We start from the raw sequence: 17,100 nt of genomic DNA, 5'->3' as shown, positions 1-17,100 counted from the left end.
CGCCGGCGTCTGTTTTGCGGGCATACCACCGATGAACAGCGGGTTGGCCAATTTTGCGCATTTTCCATCGCGGGCAACCACGGGCAAAAAAAAAACCCGCAAAATTTTACCCGCGATACAGACGCAAACGGCTGTGTACCGGGCCCTAATATGTAGCAAAAAGCTCTCAGGTTGGAGAACCATGGTATGGAGTGTCCCACAAATAGTCTTTTTGACATACTTGGAACATTTTCGATTCTCAGGATGATTAAAATATGACATTGATTATAATTATTATTATTCGTCCTCCCTTTTCTGTTTTTTTACTACTTGACTTTATTGTAAATTCTCCACGTAATCCCCCCCAAACTCCAGTCCGTGTTTCTCCCGCAGCCCGTCTACTTCCCTTGGCAGCGTTTGTTTACAGCCTGGGAGAAGAAGAAGGGGAAAGGGAGACACAGCCTGGAAGACAGACCTTCGATCTACCTCTCTTTGTGCAATAAGAACGAACGGGATTTAAAAGTATAAAGAAATCTCCAAATAGTCATCGAACAAAGAGGACCTCGGTTCGAGTGCTGGCGCGCTTACCCTTTTATTCCACGAGCAACGCTACTGGATGATGTGACGCTAACGTGAAAAGCAAACAATCGTGGATCTCACTTGCTGCCGCGTGGAGCTGCACATTTCTAGTCAATCTCAACGCCGTGGGTCAATTCCCCATCTGGAAGATTCAAGGCACTTTATGGACAATATGTATTGCTATGTGCTGGCTCACATTTGACGCGTATTCGTGGCGATTTTTTCCCAAAGTCACGTGAACGTAACGCCACGCGTGTTTCCAGCGACCTGGACTTTCAGCGACCACACAGTACGGGATTACAGAAAAGAATCCATTTTTGTTTATATGTTTGACATTTTGTGAACCCGGTAGTGATTTTTGTTGATTATTTGTAGCTTTTGGGTATCGACAAGAAAAACTTTTTTGTGTGGCCTGGCTGGTGGGCTTGGTCTACTTTTGACAGCTAGCTAGATAGCTCCAGGTGGCTAACGTTAGCCGCCAGGTGAAGTCGTTTTGGAGACGCCACAAACCGGAGGAAGACTCCGTTGGAGCGGAGGGTGAACACGTCGGACTCGTTCATCCGGCTGACTTCCGGGATGGCGTCGATTCCTTCTTGTTTACCTGCTGGCCCACGCCGCAAAAGCAAAATATTTTCCTGAAAAAGAAAACACCGCGTGACAAGAATCTCCGACCCCCCACCCCCCCAACGCCCTTTTCCTTCTCGTGCCCCCCTCCCTCGTCACAAGAAGGATTACTCGCGGAATTTTGCAACAGATTTTCGGATGAAGTGCCAGCCAAAGTCAGTTATGTGGCTCCGGACTTTGGCTTTTGTTTTGGCCGCTGCCTGCATCGCCACCACCACCGCGGAGAGTAAGTAACGCCTTTTCAATACCTGTCAACCTCACCCACTTGCTCCCCTATTAACTAATACACTTTACGAGCACAGCGTGGCGCCTATTTAGTCACGGCAAGAAAATCTATGGAGAATAAAAACAACGTGTCAACAAGTTTATTCACTAAGTAACATACCTGTCGACCTCCACGGCTCCATGCCCTTACAAACGGTCGTATTTTCCCTTACAGAATACAAAATAATCTTACACCATATCTTTTTTTTCAAAAGTGTTTATGTATGTAGTTTAACATGTTATATTGTACATGTGTTTCGTTATATCATATATATTGTGAATTAACATTTTGTTGTGAGATCCTGAGTTGCTCGACATGAATGAGGTTTATTATTAAAAAAAAGTCCCAAAATTAATTAGCTTGGACGTTCACTGTAGAAGGAAAAAATACATGCAAATATAATTAAGTAGAATGATACATTTTCTTAGTCAAATTATTAATTCATTTTCTGCATTAAATTATTATTGGTAATACTGTATACTGATTTAAGGGATAGCCACAAACCTGTCTTTTTTCATTTTCTCATCGTATACTTCCTTTCTTTCTTAACTTCTTTATACAACAATAATGAATTGTAATATAATGCATCAAAGCAAGTTAGCCGTTTGACAGCCGGCTCTCTTCAATGAGTTGAGCCGAAAAAAGCTGGTTCTCTAAAAAGAGACAGACTTCCTTTCACTACACAACTACCACGTGAAATCCAAGGCGGCAGACGCATGCGCACAGTAGCATCAAACCGCTCGCTTCGTTTGCAACGAAAAAAAAAAACTACAGAGATAGAGGCTACCGCGGCGAACTCCTTTGACTTGATTTGCCGTTTCGTGATAGTCTGTGTATACCGGATGGTACCCATAATTGACAAATTTGTGTTTTTCTGTACAGATTTTCTTGTACGTCATACACGTCCAGTGTTCTCGTTTGCCCGCGTCCCTGCCTCCTAGACGCATCATTTCTGCTGAGGACGCATAGTCTCAAATCAACGTGCATCCCCAGGACGCAACTTTTTTGACACAAAATTGTCATTATTACCCATTTCGTTCTGTGTACATTGTTACACAGAATGACAATACAAGGAAATTATTATTATTATTATTATTATTACATTTTTTTTTATACAAAGATTTACCGCACTTCAAACTTTTCGTCAGGCAGATCCGGCAGATGTTGTTTTGGTCTCGCGGTTCGAGTTTTCGTCTGCACGCTGATCTCGAGTTGTGTGGTGAAAAGTCAGTCTCTTTTTAGAGAACCGGCTTTTTCGGCTGAACTCATTCAAGAGAGCCGGCTCTCAAACGGCTCACTTGCTTTGATGCATTATATTACGAATTATTATGTTGTATAATAATGTAATGTAAGTTAAGAAAAAAGTAGGTATAAAAGGAGAAAATGAAAAAAAAGACAGATTTGTGGTTATCCCTTTAATTGGTATATTACCAACAATAATTTTATGCAGATAATGAATTACTAATTTGATGATTAAAACTGAATGAATATATAGATTTTTATTATAAATTTGTCACCGATTTACAATTTCAACCTCGATAACACTAAATTTTGGGGACTCATAGATCTCTGTTGGGACCCATAGATTTTTGAGCATGCGAGTCCCCGGGACTCATCATTTTTCAGAGGTAAAATGAACACTGCACGTCTTAAAATGCATAATAAACGTACTTTGTATGGCAAAAACATACAGGTTGACAGGCATGATTTAGTCCCAGCAAGAAAGTCTATGGAGAATAAAAACAACGTGTTAACAAGTTCATTTACTAACTAAAGAGCACAAACCATTCTTTTATCAGCATCTTTCTAAGTTACTATGGTAATATTAAGAAAAAAAATCTACCATATAAATACTGCAAGAATATTAAAGAGATCCGGTACTGCAAGAATCCTACTACAGAACTATTGCCAAAATACTAATGCACAATCACTACTAGAATACTATAATAATAATAATAATAATAATATACTTCTCCAGCAATAATTCAAGGATCTTACTACAGAAATTGTACAAATATACTATAAAAATTCTACTAAATAAATACTACAAAAGATCGACTGCAGAAATACTAAAATAAATCCTACCACAGAAATTGCACAAATAAACAATTACAGTCATAGTACAAAAATCCTACTTAGACAATCCTACTGCGGAAGTAGTACTGGAATCCGGCTACAGAATTATTACCAAAATTACTAGAGACGTACTTCTACAGTAATACTACCGAAATACAACAAAAAAATCTACTAGAAAAATACACCTGCAGAAATACTTTTGAAAAATCTAACAAAGAAACTAGTAAAAAAAATACTCCAAAAACCCCTTCTTCAAACATTCCACAGCAGAAATACTATAAGAATATGAAAACTTTTACATTTTTAACTATTGCGATTGCCCATAATAAACTATAATAAACTCTAGAAACACAACATGGCCACTATTTACTCACAATCAGGCATACTATGAAGAATAAAAACAAAGATCATTTTATTTTTACCAAATAAATGCTTGTTTGAGGAAAACATTTGCGAATGTATTGTCACAATATTATCAACGGATGATGACGTTGTTGCCTGTTACCAGTGACTGTTATGACTGGGATCCGAGCCCAAATGGAAAATTGTTACACAGAATAAACCATTTTAAGTATCAAATAAACATCTTAAATATGGGATAAACTTATACATTGACGGGATAGTAACCCAAAGTGGATTCCTTATGATGGAAGGGTTGACATATTTGACATTTATTTGAATCACTTGAGTGTTTTTTTTTTTAATACATTTTTAATCAGTTGGGTTCTTTAATTATTGTTCTTATTCTTTTGCCCTATTGGTTGGCTCTAGGGACCATTGATCTTTGTTGGAAACAGTTCACTTGATTTAAAGAGAGCCAATTTAACATAGACTAGGTGGCCAAAATGATTGCTAAGTAAAAATTGGCACATTACCATCAATTTATTTTAAGAAAAAAAAACCTGTTAGAATGCATATAGTTCATTTATATATATATATATATATATATATATATATATCCAAAAATTGTTCATTAAAATGCAAATCATTCAACGGATTACTCCTTTAGATAAGTCATTTGTTGTATGAGTGCCATTTTCCTTAGTTACTGGCCAATCTTAGTAGCGGAAAAGGCCTTGTCTCTTTGATTTTAACGTATTAATGGTTAAACAAGTGTGCCGCTTTGGGGGTCTCTTGAAGAGTGACAATTCAGGAGGCTTAAGGACAGTGGCATATGTACATAAATAATATAAATTTTCCTTCTTTTTCCTGACTTATCAACTATCAATTTTAAGGTAAAAGGATCACCAGAGCCGTGTAGCATAATCCTGGTGCGGGTGTAATTTGCATGAGGATTGTAAAGACCACAAGAGTGATCCATCACATCTGATGCCACGTTTTTGTGATGAATAGTAAAATATTGACACCAAACATAAATCATTTAAGAACGCCTACTTTGAATGTGACCTATTTCATTCACAACACAAACAAAAGCAAATATTTTCCATATGCGAACAAAATAACAGTTGAGAATTGAGTGCTAATAATTCTAATTAGTTGGATGTGTTTGGGTGAAATATAAATGCATCCCATTTCTTATGTTTGGTGGATCCTAGAAGGTGCAAACTTTCCACCACTTTGTGTTATGAACCTAAAAAAAAATGCTATGGTAGGCTCTTCTAGAGATTGTTGTGGTTTGTGTTTGGAAGAATAACTGACTCCACAGCATCAGAGGTACATCATTGTTCGTACTGTAAAACTCAAGGAAGTGATACCATAACACTAGGGCTGCAACTAACGGCATTTTTAATAGATGACCAGTCACCAATGATTGAAACGATTAGTTAAATAATCGGTTAATAGCAAATGATAATAAACACAATCAATTGGTGCAGTGGAAAAAATACATATTTTATAGAACATTCTCCAGATTTTTACAAAAGTAAGATAAAAATGTACGTCCTTAACCAATTGGGCAAAGTGCTCGGTCAGTTGAGACATAAATCCAGAAATAAACCTCTGTCCATTTTTTGGGACAGGTAAATTAATAAAAAATTAAAAACAAGTTAACATGTTGTATCCCTGTAAACCACAACTGATGTTTGTTTAATGGACTGCATGCATTCACACATCAGACACATACAAACTAAAGTATCTAAAAGCATTTCCATAATTAATAAAGCCAAATAGATTTTAAACTGTAATGCATTGTATTTATTATATTGTTCTCTTGTTCTTCCATACTTAACATATTGTGCAGAAGTCTGGGGCAATAATTACAAAAGTTCACTACAGCCTCTTTTTATCCGCCAAAAACGTGCAATTAGAACCATACACAGGGTAGGATATCGAGATCATACTCATATTTCATACCTGCAGTCCAAATTACTAAAATTGGATGATTTAGTAAAATTTTTCACTGCACAACTGCTATTTAAGGTCAACAAAAACATAGTGCCAGAAAACATCCATAAATGATTCATTCGGAAAGAGGGAACTTATAACTTAAGGGGCTGTAGTAAATTCATAATCCCAAAAGTGAGAACAACCAGGAAAAGTATGTGTGTGTCTGTGTGTGGAGTCAAACTTTGGAACAATTTACAAGATGAGATCAAACAATGTCCAACTCCTCACTTGTTCAAATTTAAATATAAAAAAATCCTTACTGGCGGAATACAGAGATGAAGAAAATGGGGTATGAGTGATACGAGAGATTGGGAATAGTGCGTCTAGAACTATGGTTAACTTTGTTGTTATTGTTGCTATTGTTATATCATAACCGTTATTATTAATATTATTACTATTTTTGTTATCATTGGTGTATTTAATAGGGAAGATGAAGGGGTAGGGAATATAAGCATCTGCTTCTTACTACCCCTTTTCGAACATATTATGTAACATTATATTGTTGTTCAGTTATTGTTTTGTTCTGTTTTTATTTTATTGTTTGAAATAAAGTTTTCATTCATTCATTCATTCATTTCAAATGCGTTTGTCCAACACAGTCTGGTAGTAGAGTGAAATATTGGTTGGTTGGTTAGATCCCTTAAGCATTAGGGTCGTAGGAGCACCATTTCCTGTGGTTTGTCTTGGGCAAGTATAGCCTGGTGGCACCCATCCCTCTCTAGGCCAAAAGCAAAATATACGCATCTAAAATGTACAATACTTGTCATCAAAACTGTATTGTGAGTCAGACTCCGTTCTGTTCAACTATCTGACATGCTCTTCAAATGTTTGTACGTCATCGATCTACGGCCATGATACACAGGGTCTTCTTTGCAAAATTTGCCAGTAGTCTTCTTAATGGCCAGTTTTGGTAAGTGTTGTGGATGTTGACGCCGCCATTTCTGTATGTTTATGTTACCGACCCGAGACAGAGACACTATTGACTTTTGCGCATGCACAACTCTCAGCATAGATCAGGGGTCAGGAACCTTTCTGACTCGGAGCCATAAAAGCGACATATTTTGATTTTATTTTTGGAAAGAGCCACACAATATATTTTGACACGACATTCAACCAAACCGCTGGACCCGCCCTCCGGACAAAAGATTATTCTTTAGCACATTTTATTTCACTGTGTGACATTTGAGGATTTGATAATTTTTAAAATAAAAATAATGCCAGAGCTTGTGTCCCAAATGTCAACAAATATACCACTTTAAATTTGTCTCCTACCGGCAATTACTTAAGATTGTTGAGGCTCATTTTGACCTTCATTTCTTTCATAAGTAATGGTTTAAAAACAAGGTGCAATCGGTTATTCTGAAAAAAATGTCACAAAATTCTGCAAACAAGGATCCCGACGTATTTACTGTACTTTTGGTGCCAACGGCGCAAGGCGAGATACAGAAGGGACCGCTTGCGCTCTTTGCATAGGTCCACGCATCCCTACCGCTCACCCTAACTGAGTGGATTTTAATCACAAGGTGTCTCAACAGTGATCACGGAATATTTATTGAATTTCCATTTAAAGAATTCCTCAGCGGTGTAAAGCCAAAACACGTTTTTTTTGGTGTAACACCTTGCCTGTAAACTGTAGTATAAAATGTTCCCTATATATACTGGACAATACTGCCCAGAAATCCAGAGTTTGTTTGCTTTGCTTAGCGCATTCAAATTTGGAACTACGTGCAGAAAATTTGCATGCAATCGATTTTCTCTCCGAGCCATACGTACTCATATAAAGAGCGACATATGGCTTGTGTGCCATAGGTTGCTGACCCCTGGCATAGATCATATTCATGAAGAGATTCTTCTCCCTGTTGGTAAATTATGTCTGGCGACAAAACTCGACATTTAAATTCATTGTCGACTATTTCTATGCTTGCTTTTTGCCGACAACATCGACTCATCGTTGCAGCCCTACCTGAAACAGAGTGAATCTCAGTAGTCCGCAAGTGGTCCGTCTATGTTTTATATGCATTACATTTATGGATTGAAATAATTCTTCAAGAAAGAAAGATCTGTTGCTGCATTAAAGCTATAGTTACAGTATCTAAAATACTGCAGTGCTTGAAATGTATTGCCAATCATACATTGATGTAAAGCAGTGTTGTTTTGGCCGCAAGTGTGTATTGACAATGTTGTAAGTCGCAGCCGAAGCCTCGTGCATCTAAAAAGGCACAAAGGTCGGCCACTTATTGTCTGTATATGTCCGTAAACAAAATCTTGTCGTTGTCGCCCCTCCTTGCTATGAAGTCAGAGAAAGCCAGCGGATAATCGGCCCTTTAGCTGGTCATTCTACTTTTGTTTTGTTTTTCTGACTTTGTAAAATAGTGTGATGCTTTAAGGTTTCGATAACCTTTTAAAGTGCATGAATTAAACAATTTGCTTTTCTGGGCAGGATGTCGTCTATTGGTATATAATCCAACTTTACTCAATTGGTCCACGAATAATAATTCTTAGTTGGATTCCATTAATGTTGTGTGTATACTAGAGGTAAGATCTTGGGCCGATTAAGTCAGGCCGGTTCTATCTCACCACTTTTTTTTGTCCTTTGTTTTTTTTCCCTTTGTTGATGATTTACACAGCATGTACCTCCTTTAACTCAAATGATTATTTAGATGACTGCTTTTTACTTCTACTTGAGTAAAATCTTTCTGCAGTAACAGTACTTTCACTTGAGTAACACACTTCGGCGCTGCAGTTCGGCGCCAAAATGTGCACTTTGGCGCCAAAGTTATAGTATTCAGATTACTCTTATCATAAAGAGCATTCTTACCAAACTATTAATTGAAATCCAAAGAAATTTTCATCCTTGGTGTCACAGTAAAAGGTGCGCCGCTTCCTCTTTCCACCTCTACATGGCTTACGTCAGTCATTTCCGCTTCTCGCCAATAGCTTACAACCTTTACAAGCCTTCTTTCTGCTTTTTGGCTAAAGTTTTTACTATTTTGGTGCCATTTCGTTCACTTTCATTTTGCTGCAGTTTGCCGACATGCGCACTTCTGCGCCAAAGTGTTCATTTCAGCGCTGCACTTCAAAGTGTACACTTGATTTGAGGGACTCAACCCGAAGCTGAGTACTTAAGCCGAAACGCAGACTTCGGGGCTGCACTTTGATGTGCACACTTAATTTGAGGGACTGCTCCAAGTAAACCCGAAGCTGAGTACTTCAGCTGAAATGGACACTTCGGCGCTGACGTACGCACAGGGCCAAAGTAAATATTCGGGTTTACTTCAGGCTCGGCCCCTCAGATGAAGTGAATTGGTCGGGTTCGGTTGGGTTAGGGCTTATATACCCGTGAGTTGGGTCGGGCTGGTCTGGTTTTTTAGGCCTGATCTTAACTCTAATGGATGCCTATGACAAGCACATAAGAAAACATTTAAACCCTCCTCTTGTGATAGTTTTTCAGTAACATGCACCATTTTAGCAGGTCGGTGGCGTCCCGTGTCTTAAATCAATTGTAAAATACACTAAAAACAACGATACAACTTAATTTATTTTCCTTTTCTCTTGGTTAACTTGCTATGCTTCCTTATCCATGAAAATATTGTGGGGGTTTTTTTGTCTTTTTTTGTGGGTTTTTTGACATTTTCTCCCCCAGTATACCCCTCAATTTCAATACTGAAAAATGTTAGAATGAACCTCAAAATAATCATCTAAACAGATAATTGGTTGTTTTGTTACTTATTACTTAAGGGTATTACAACACACCTCCTTAACTTGTGTTTTTTTGTCATTTCAATAGTATTAACCCAAATAACATCCATTATGTTAGAGCCGGTTTTTAGTTATGAGTATTTACTTCAAGAGCAAGGCAAAAGATTTTTTTTTCAGAAATAAAACTTTAATACAAATATAAAATAAAAGGCACAACAGGTCGAAACAGAAAATATAAATTTGTAAAACCAAACAGTAAAGCCACGAAGGCCAAAGATTGATTACCTGTTCCAAAACAAATAAATAACAAATTTATAATAAGTCTGTGTGGAAGAACTCACATGTGTATGCTATTATCTGTTAAGATGCATATTTTAGTGTGTTTTTTTTTTTTTTTGCAAAACTATTACTTGCACTTGAGGCGCAATATGTTCAGTCCACATATGATTTCCATTTTGTCAGTAGCTAGTGTTTTATTATCTTGTTTTTATAGCTGGGTCAAAACTGACCATAGCAATACAAATAGAACAATTTTAAATACAGATTTTTATAATATAGTGACATTTTTGTTTTGTTAAAAAACACTCCTGACAAAGTCAAAAAGCCGTGATCCAATCAACAAATGAATTTGTTTTTTTGTATGCATAAAAAAATCAAAAATTGGCTGGTGGCGACCATAACACAAAAGGAAGGTTTGATATAAAGTCTTATTTATTTTCACCAGAAAATTCAAAACTCATAAAGATTCACTCACTTAGTTTTTTTGCTTTTCCCTTCAATTTTGAATTCAATTTTATGTTTTAATCTTGCCCTAAATCTACGACACAAACGGAAAAAAAACTGCTTGTCATTGTAATGTGGCCAGGCCTGTTGGGCACCACTGTAAATACCTGTTGCAGTAAAAAAGCATGTTGTTAAATCAACACTTTGTTGACAGCATCATCAAACCCTAAAATCATTCACCTTGTACATTCCCCAGAAACAGGCAAAGGTCATTTCTAATCATGCAAAATAAGAATTAATATATACAACAGAAATTTGGTTTAGCTAACTGGTGGACTAATTACTCTTTAAATGTACAAAGGTGATACATCACCATGTCCTTGGTGTGGTTTTTACAAGGCAGCTACTGCTTAACCCCTTTAGATGATGACAAAGTAAGTGAGAATTGCTTTCACCACTGGGAGGGTGGGGATTATGGTGGAGATACAGATTGGGGATGGGGGTAGATCGTCTCAGGTGTTTAAACTCAGTCCCCAGTAAAGGCTGGTAACATTCTGTGTCTTCCCCTTCAGATGCAACCTCAAAAAATAACTTTTTGAATGACTAAATATTTGCAAGGACTTGCCATAACTTAATGGCATGGCCATTGCTGCACTTTTCTCTGTCAAATTATTGGCTTTTTAAATTTGGCATGCGCTTCGGGTGGAAAATCCCATTTTTGTCCAACTAAGCAGTCATTTTGCCACTTATTACTGAGTAAAATTGCATCAAAAAAGCATTCATATATTGATCGACATATGCCAATTAGTCGCTGCTAAAGTTTGCATGGTAATTAAAATTATCAAATACCTTTAAAAAGGTACATATAAGAGTAAATCAACGCATGACATAGAATAAAGAAAATGACGTAACGGACTACCGGTACGAGTCAGAATATTTGCCATATACAGTTTAAGCTTTTGATAGTACAAATGCAGTAAGACAACACACTGAACAGGCTAGTGGTCTGCATTCTCAGTATTTATACAGCAGCTTCGGAGAAAGAAATTGCTTTAGTACCCTGTCAAGTATATAGTAACTAGGAAGAAAGGCTTGCAGAAAGAAAAGACTTGTATTCTTGGTGAAAAGCGTGAATTTCTATCTCAAAAAATGGACAGTGCTTTCTTAACCACTATGTTGAAACTTGAAATGTTTTCGAAACTGTTGAAATTCACACCTTTGCTCCGGAACTATGCACACAATTTTCCTTGGGGACCAACAGATTAGAACAAATAAAATAAGGGAGAGTTGATTTTTGACCAGGGATTGGTTCCGACCAACTGCTCATAAATCCGTTATAATGGTGCCATCTGCTGCCAAGACACTATAAAAATACTGTGCTGAGTGTAGTGTGCCAGCTAGCTGCTAAAGTTGTCATAGGAGTTGCTGTGCTGCTACACGGTTTGGTACCAGGCATTGAATTACAAACAATGAAGATCATCTGGTGAAAATAAGAATCTGCTTGAAAAAATAACAATGTGTTTGAAAAAATGAGCACTCGCTAAAAAAAATGCACTTGTCGTAAGTAAAGATGGACGTAAGTCAGTTAGGTCGTAAGTCTTATGTTACGTTTCTGTTTCTGATCAAAGCACTGTGGAACGTTTTTATTTGGGCCTTATTAAACATGAAATTAATTGAGGTTCATTACGTTAAAGAGCGTTAGCTGGCCTTTTCTAAATCCATCTCACAGACAATTATTTGCAGTGCTGATAGATGTGTACATGCACTTGTTCATTCCAAAAGGTTTTATTGCAGAATTGGGGTTAAACATTTCAAATTATTATAAACCGCCCTTCTCATACAAAAAGTGATTTGGACAAAGGAATCTTTACATTTGGAAAATAAATTAAGCACCTTGGCATGTAAAAGTAATATCTTTCGAAAAGCAGGCGTATCATACAATGGATCTGTCAGTGTGATGACTCAAGAAATTGCTTTGGATAAAAATGTTTAGAAGTACAGACAGCAAAAACAGTGAGGTAAACTATGAATGAAAGCTGGACAAAATTTCTTTCATGATGATTATTTGTTAAAAAAATTAGCATATGTGTTTAGTGGAAATCCACAAGTTTATCAACAAAACGTGGAGCTCTGTCAATTTAATTGGAGCAAAATATGTTTCTTTTCTTTATATTGTATTTAATGATGCATTTTGTATATGCAATATGAGAGATTATATCATTTTTCTTATAAAAAACAATGCAAAAATATTAACATAAGAAGAATAATGCCATTTCCCTTGCTGTAATGAAAATGGTTCATCAATTTTATGTTAGGGGAAAATTACTAAATATTATTTACCATTTGAAGTTAAAATTGAAATATAGTTACAATTTACATAATTAAATTCTCTGCAGCTTCTTCGGAGAGCAATGATCGTAATCCCCACTCAGACGTGTACTGTATTCAGCTTATCAACAAATGTTTGTCCAATTATTAATTGCATGCAACCAAAGTCACTCCGCAATATAAGTCGAACAATAAGGACTGTTGCTTAAAGACCAGATTGGCCTGAGCCTCCCCCTAAAAGCCACTATCCCACTCAACCCACCACCCCCCACTATTCTTGTAGCCATCCCATTCTAAGGGAAGAACATGTCCGCATATGTAGTGTGATATTTTTTACATTGTCAATTCTTCTCTTCCTTATTCCTTCCTGAAAGAAAAACATGAGTTTCGGTATGGCCGAAAAATGTAAAACCGCGCTGTGGCATTTAAGTCAGTCCCTTGCCACCTGTAAGTCTAGTCGAGTGCCCTCTAATGTCTTTCTGTGGAATATGAAAACACCTAAAATGAACCCCGGGTGTACCTTATATTTTGGCCGAGGTAGGGGGAAAAAAAAGTATACATCGCCACCGAGTGTAAGCCTAATTATTAGTCCAGGAAATATGGTTGTCAATTGTTAAAACACTGACGAGCATTATTTATCAAACTTATCGGGAACTGTGAAGTAGAAAGCTACTTGACAAGCAAAACAAGCTCTGACTTCTATGGTTGCCACAAATTGGTAAAGATGATTTCCTCATGTTATTGTAAGAATCTCGCTGACTACGGAAAGCAAAGAACAGTGAAACCCTGAAAGAGGAAGTGTCGCAATCACTTCACACTGTTTGTGCTCTCGCATTATTGGGGCCTCTCAGGGGGCCCCATATGCGCAACACCAGCCTAACAACCTGTTACTTTGCCAGCCATCCACACGCCCCTGTTAGATCAAAATGGCTCTCCTGCATTGTAAATAAAGGAATGATAAGTTGTGCACAGGCATTAGCGACACTGACAAGTTCCATACTTGAGTACGTCTATATGTAGCCTAGTCTTGTGACCTGCTTTTCTTTGTACTTTTAACCCCTTCTACAGTTCAGCTCTTGCTGATGGCTCATTGATGATTCTCGTCACTACTGCCAAGAGCTTTGTTTTTCAATTGCCTTTGTTAAATGGCGTTCTAGGTCCGCCGCCTCGTCTAAGGAATCTTTTGTTGGTGTAATGTTGTGGTCCTTAAGCGGAAAATTGGTGTTGTCACTCATGATCTTCTCAAATTGATTATCAGAGTGATTTTTCTGTTGTTTAATCTGATATCCCACTGACCATGTGCACCCACAATAAATATTCATTTGAGAATCATCAAAGGTTGTCAAGCATGGTTTTCTGTGTGCCAAATATGGGTTCAAAACTAATTTCTGAAAAAGAGTATTGAGTCCACCCAACTTGTCCGGCCCATTTCATATATTTCCTCATGCTAGTCATTGTATGAATTGGCTTGAACTCATAAACTCATGTAAAAGCCTCCTTAGTTAATGGTTAAAGGCTAAACTCCAATGTAGCTGGATATTTCTCTGGTATTTAAATTTTTTGTGATGATGTTTTTTTTTTAGGCAAAGACATCGTGTTTTAATGTACCGGTAATGACAAATATACCATCAGGTGTTCTGTTCTGATCAGATCGTATTAGATATTATCTCCTAGCTTAAAATGTTTCATTAAAGGAGCTCTACTGAATTTGGAACTTTTTTGATTATCCCCAGCCTCCTCCTGGCTTATTATTGCAGCCTCAGTCAACTTACTCATGATGCTTGTGCAAGTACATGCATTTCTTGGATGTGCTTGAATAAACTCCCCTTTTTTGTCTTTCTTGGGGTTTGGGTTGGCGTTTGTACTCTACTTAAAGCAGGCATTTTCTTTTTTTTTTACCATTTTCATGCTACACCAACACATTGAAAAAAAACCCACAGGGATAATCAGGACGTCACTCTCCAGCACTCCACATGCCTCCGACCTAACGTGTTCTGCCCCGAATACCTTTGCGAAGAAAAAAAAAGAAGAAAAAATGGAAAAATTGATCGGCGCTGTGGAAAATAAAGCATTAGGGCTCCTTGAACTCAGTTGGGTATTGTTAACTCGTCACGGTTCAGGGTTCACGGATCCCTTAACCGCACAGGTCATTGGGGCACAACTCTGCACAGCCTTCTCCACTGTTGACGGTCCCTGGCGTGTTCTTGAGTCGTGGAAAAGTTGGCACCAGTCCATTCCTTAATGTTGTTGGCCCAGTTCCTTTTCGATCTTCCACTTCTCCTGCTGAATATAAATTTTTTTTAAGGTTTAAACTTTTTTAAGAACACCTCAAACGACGCACCCCACCTTTAAACAATTACAAGGAGATGTTTAGTATAAAAATGAATGAATAGACGACTTTCGTTACAACTATGAAAACTTTTTCATACAGAAATGGGGCATTATTTTAACTTTGCCTGCACAGACTGGGATACAGAACACTGCATATCTTTAAAGTAATATAAAAAAACCACTTATTTTTAAAATTCTTTTTGTTTGTTCATTGTCTGGACTGTTTTTAATTGTTTATTGAAGTGTTAATTATTAAATTGTCACTTTGTAAATTTTTCTTTATTAATTTCATCGTTGCTTTCTTGTAAAACATCCACGCATCCATCCAATCGGTTATCCGAGGTCGGGTCGCGGGGAATCAGCCATAGTACGGAAACCCAGACCTCCCTGTCTACAGAGCTTTTCTCTAACTTATTTGACGGAAACCTGAAGCGTTTCCAGTCCAGCTGAGAGACATAGTCCCTCCTTCGTTTACCAGGTCATCCTCTGGGCCTCCTGGTGCCTGGTTGTGCCCAGAACACCTCACCAGAGAGGCATCTGATCCAGTCGCTGCAACAATCCACCTGTTGATCTCTCGTTGCATCCTGCCCTCACACTTGAACAACAACCTGAGATACTTGAACTCCTCCACTTGGGGCATGATCTCATCCCTGACCTGGACAGGGCATACCAACCTTTTCTTCTCAGATTGAATTGCAGATCTTCATCCCAGTCACCTGACACTCTGCTGTCTATCATTGTGGTGAGAATTGAAGCCTGAGCAAGCAACAGCAACTCACAATCTGCTAAAAGTAGTGGTGCAATGATAAGACATTGCACCTCTGAAGCAAACCGGCCCCCTCTGTGACAAAGGGTATCATTGGTAACAAATACGACGTTCTGCCAGCAATGCCGACGAAACTCTGACATTGATCGTACTTTGACTGAACGGCCTGAAACCATCCAGTACCCCATACTCCCGAAGCTCGTCTAACAGGGCTCCCCAAGGGACGCAGTTGAGTGCATTGTTCAGGTCCACATAATCAGGGATCAGAATTTTCCGCGGATCCGCGGATTTCCGCTGTTTTTGAACCCCAAAGGTCATTCCCGTAAATCGTCTAAATTCGATGAGAAAATATTTTGGAGGGGGTGAGGTATGATACGTGACTGTTTCATCACCCCAAGTTAGCAGTTAGAGATCGCGAAAAATCGGCAAAAAGAAGCGCAGCGCATTAGATCTATAACACACAACAAATAGATCGACTCCTACGATTGGTCGATAGGTTCGCTGATAACTAATCAGCGGAGCTTTTGTTCAGAGCATTGGCTTTCTCAAACATGGCGCTCCTTCCGGTCTTTTCAAACGGTGAAATGAGTGTTTGAAAAAGTAAATATGAAAATACTAAGAAAAGAAGACGAGGCTTTTGTCTCCGAGATTGATAAAGGAATCAAGAATAAATTTAAGTGGTCATGGCTGGAGAAGACTGTCACAGACTGACATGTATTTTCTTTAAGCATGTTCAGTTTGTGCATTCTATTTTCAAATTAATGATGAATGGTTATTAAGGTATATATTTTCATATATATTGTTGATTAGTAGCTAAATACAAGGTCCATCTTCATCATCAAAACACAACAACAATGGTGATGGTTGTAACATTGTAATCCCCCAATTGTTTTAAACATCTTAAAACTGAAAAAAATACATGGTTTCTGTTTTGTTGGATTTAATTCATTCTAGTGCAATTTTCACATAGCAAATAAGATAAATGCTGTTGGCTTCAGGGGGGCTTCGCCCCACTGAGCCCCCCACCAGGCTCCGCCCTGGACCTGGCCGGGGCCTGCGGCCCCTGGACCCTGGCTATTTCAGCTGAAAATGAAAATCTCCATTCTGATCCCTGCATAATACAGGTAAACTGTATTGGCAGACCCCCACACACCGTGAAGAACGCTGGAGTGGGTGTAGAGATAAATAATAAAATATCTGCAAAATTAATTTTTGTGGATTATCTAAAAAATGTAGGTCCTTGCACACGCATCATAAACAGTTTGACAGAGGTTGCAATGATGACATAAGCCAGGAAATGGCAGCCACAAGTAAAAAAATTCTAAATTCTCTACAGCTCCTTAAATCTGGTGCATGATAAAAACGTTTATTTCTATACATATAT

General features: G+C 37.9%; 1 protein-coding gene across 1 annotated transcript in view; it reads left to right on the top strand.

Annotated features, from left to right (window-relative positions):
- The first annotated feature begins 393 nt into the window (after positions 1–393).
- Positions 394–17,100, top strand: part of insra (insulin receptor a) — a 79,795-nt gene continuing 63,088 nt past the window's right edge. Inside the window, exon 1 of the mRNA XM_088326842.1 lies at positions 394–1,408. Coding sequence (XP_088182968.1) covers positions 1,321–1,408 — 88 coding nt within the window. The 5' untranslated portion in view covers positions 394–1,320. The remainder of the gene's footprint in view (positions 1,409–17,100) is intronic.

The sequence above is a fragment of the Urocampus carinirostris genome, chromosome 1 (genome assembly GCF_059441175.1).
Source record: "Urocampus carinirostris isolate Australia breed hairy pipefish chromosome 1, RoL_Ucar_1.0, whole genome shotgun sequence".
Lineage (NCBI taxonomy): Eukaryota > Metazoa > Chordata > Actinopteri > Syngnathiformes > Syngnathidae > Urocampus > Urocampus carinirostris.
The sequence above is the reverse complement of the archived record's forward strand: the minus strand, read 5'-3'. Positions and strand labels throughout refer to the sequence as shown.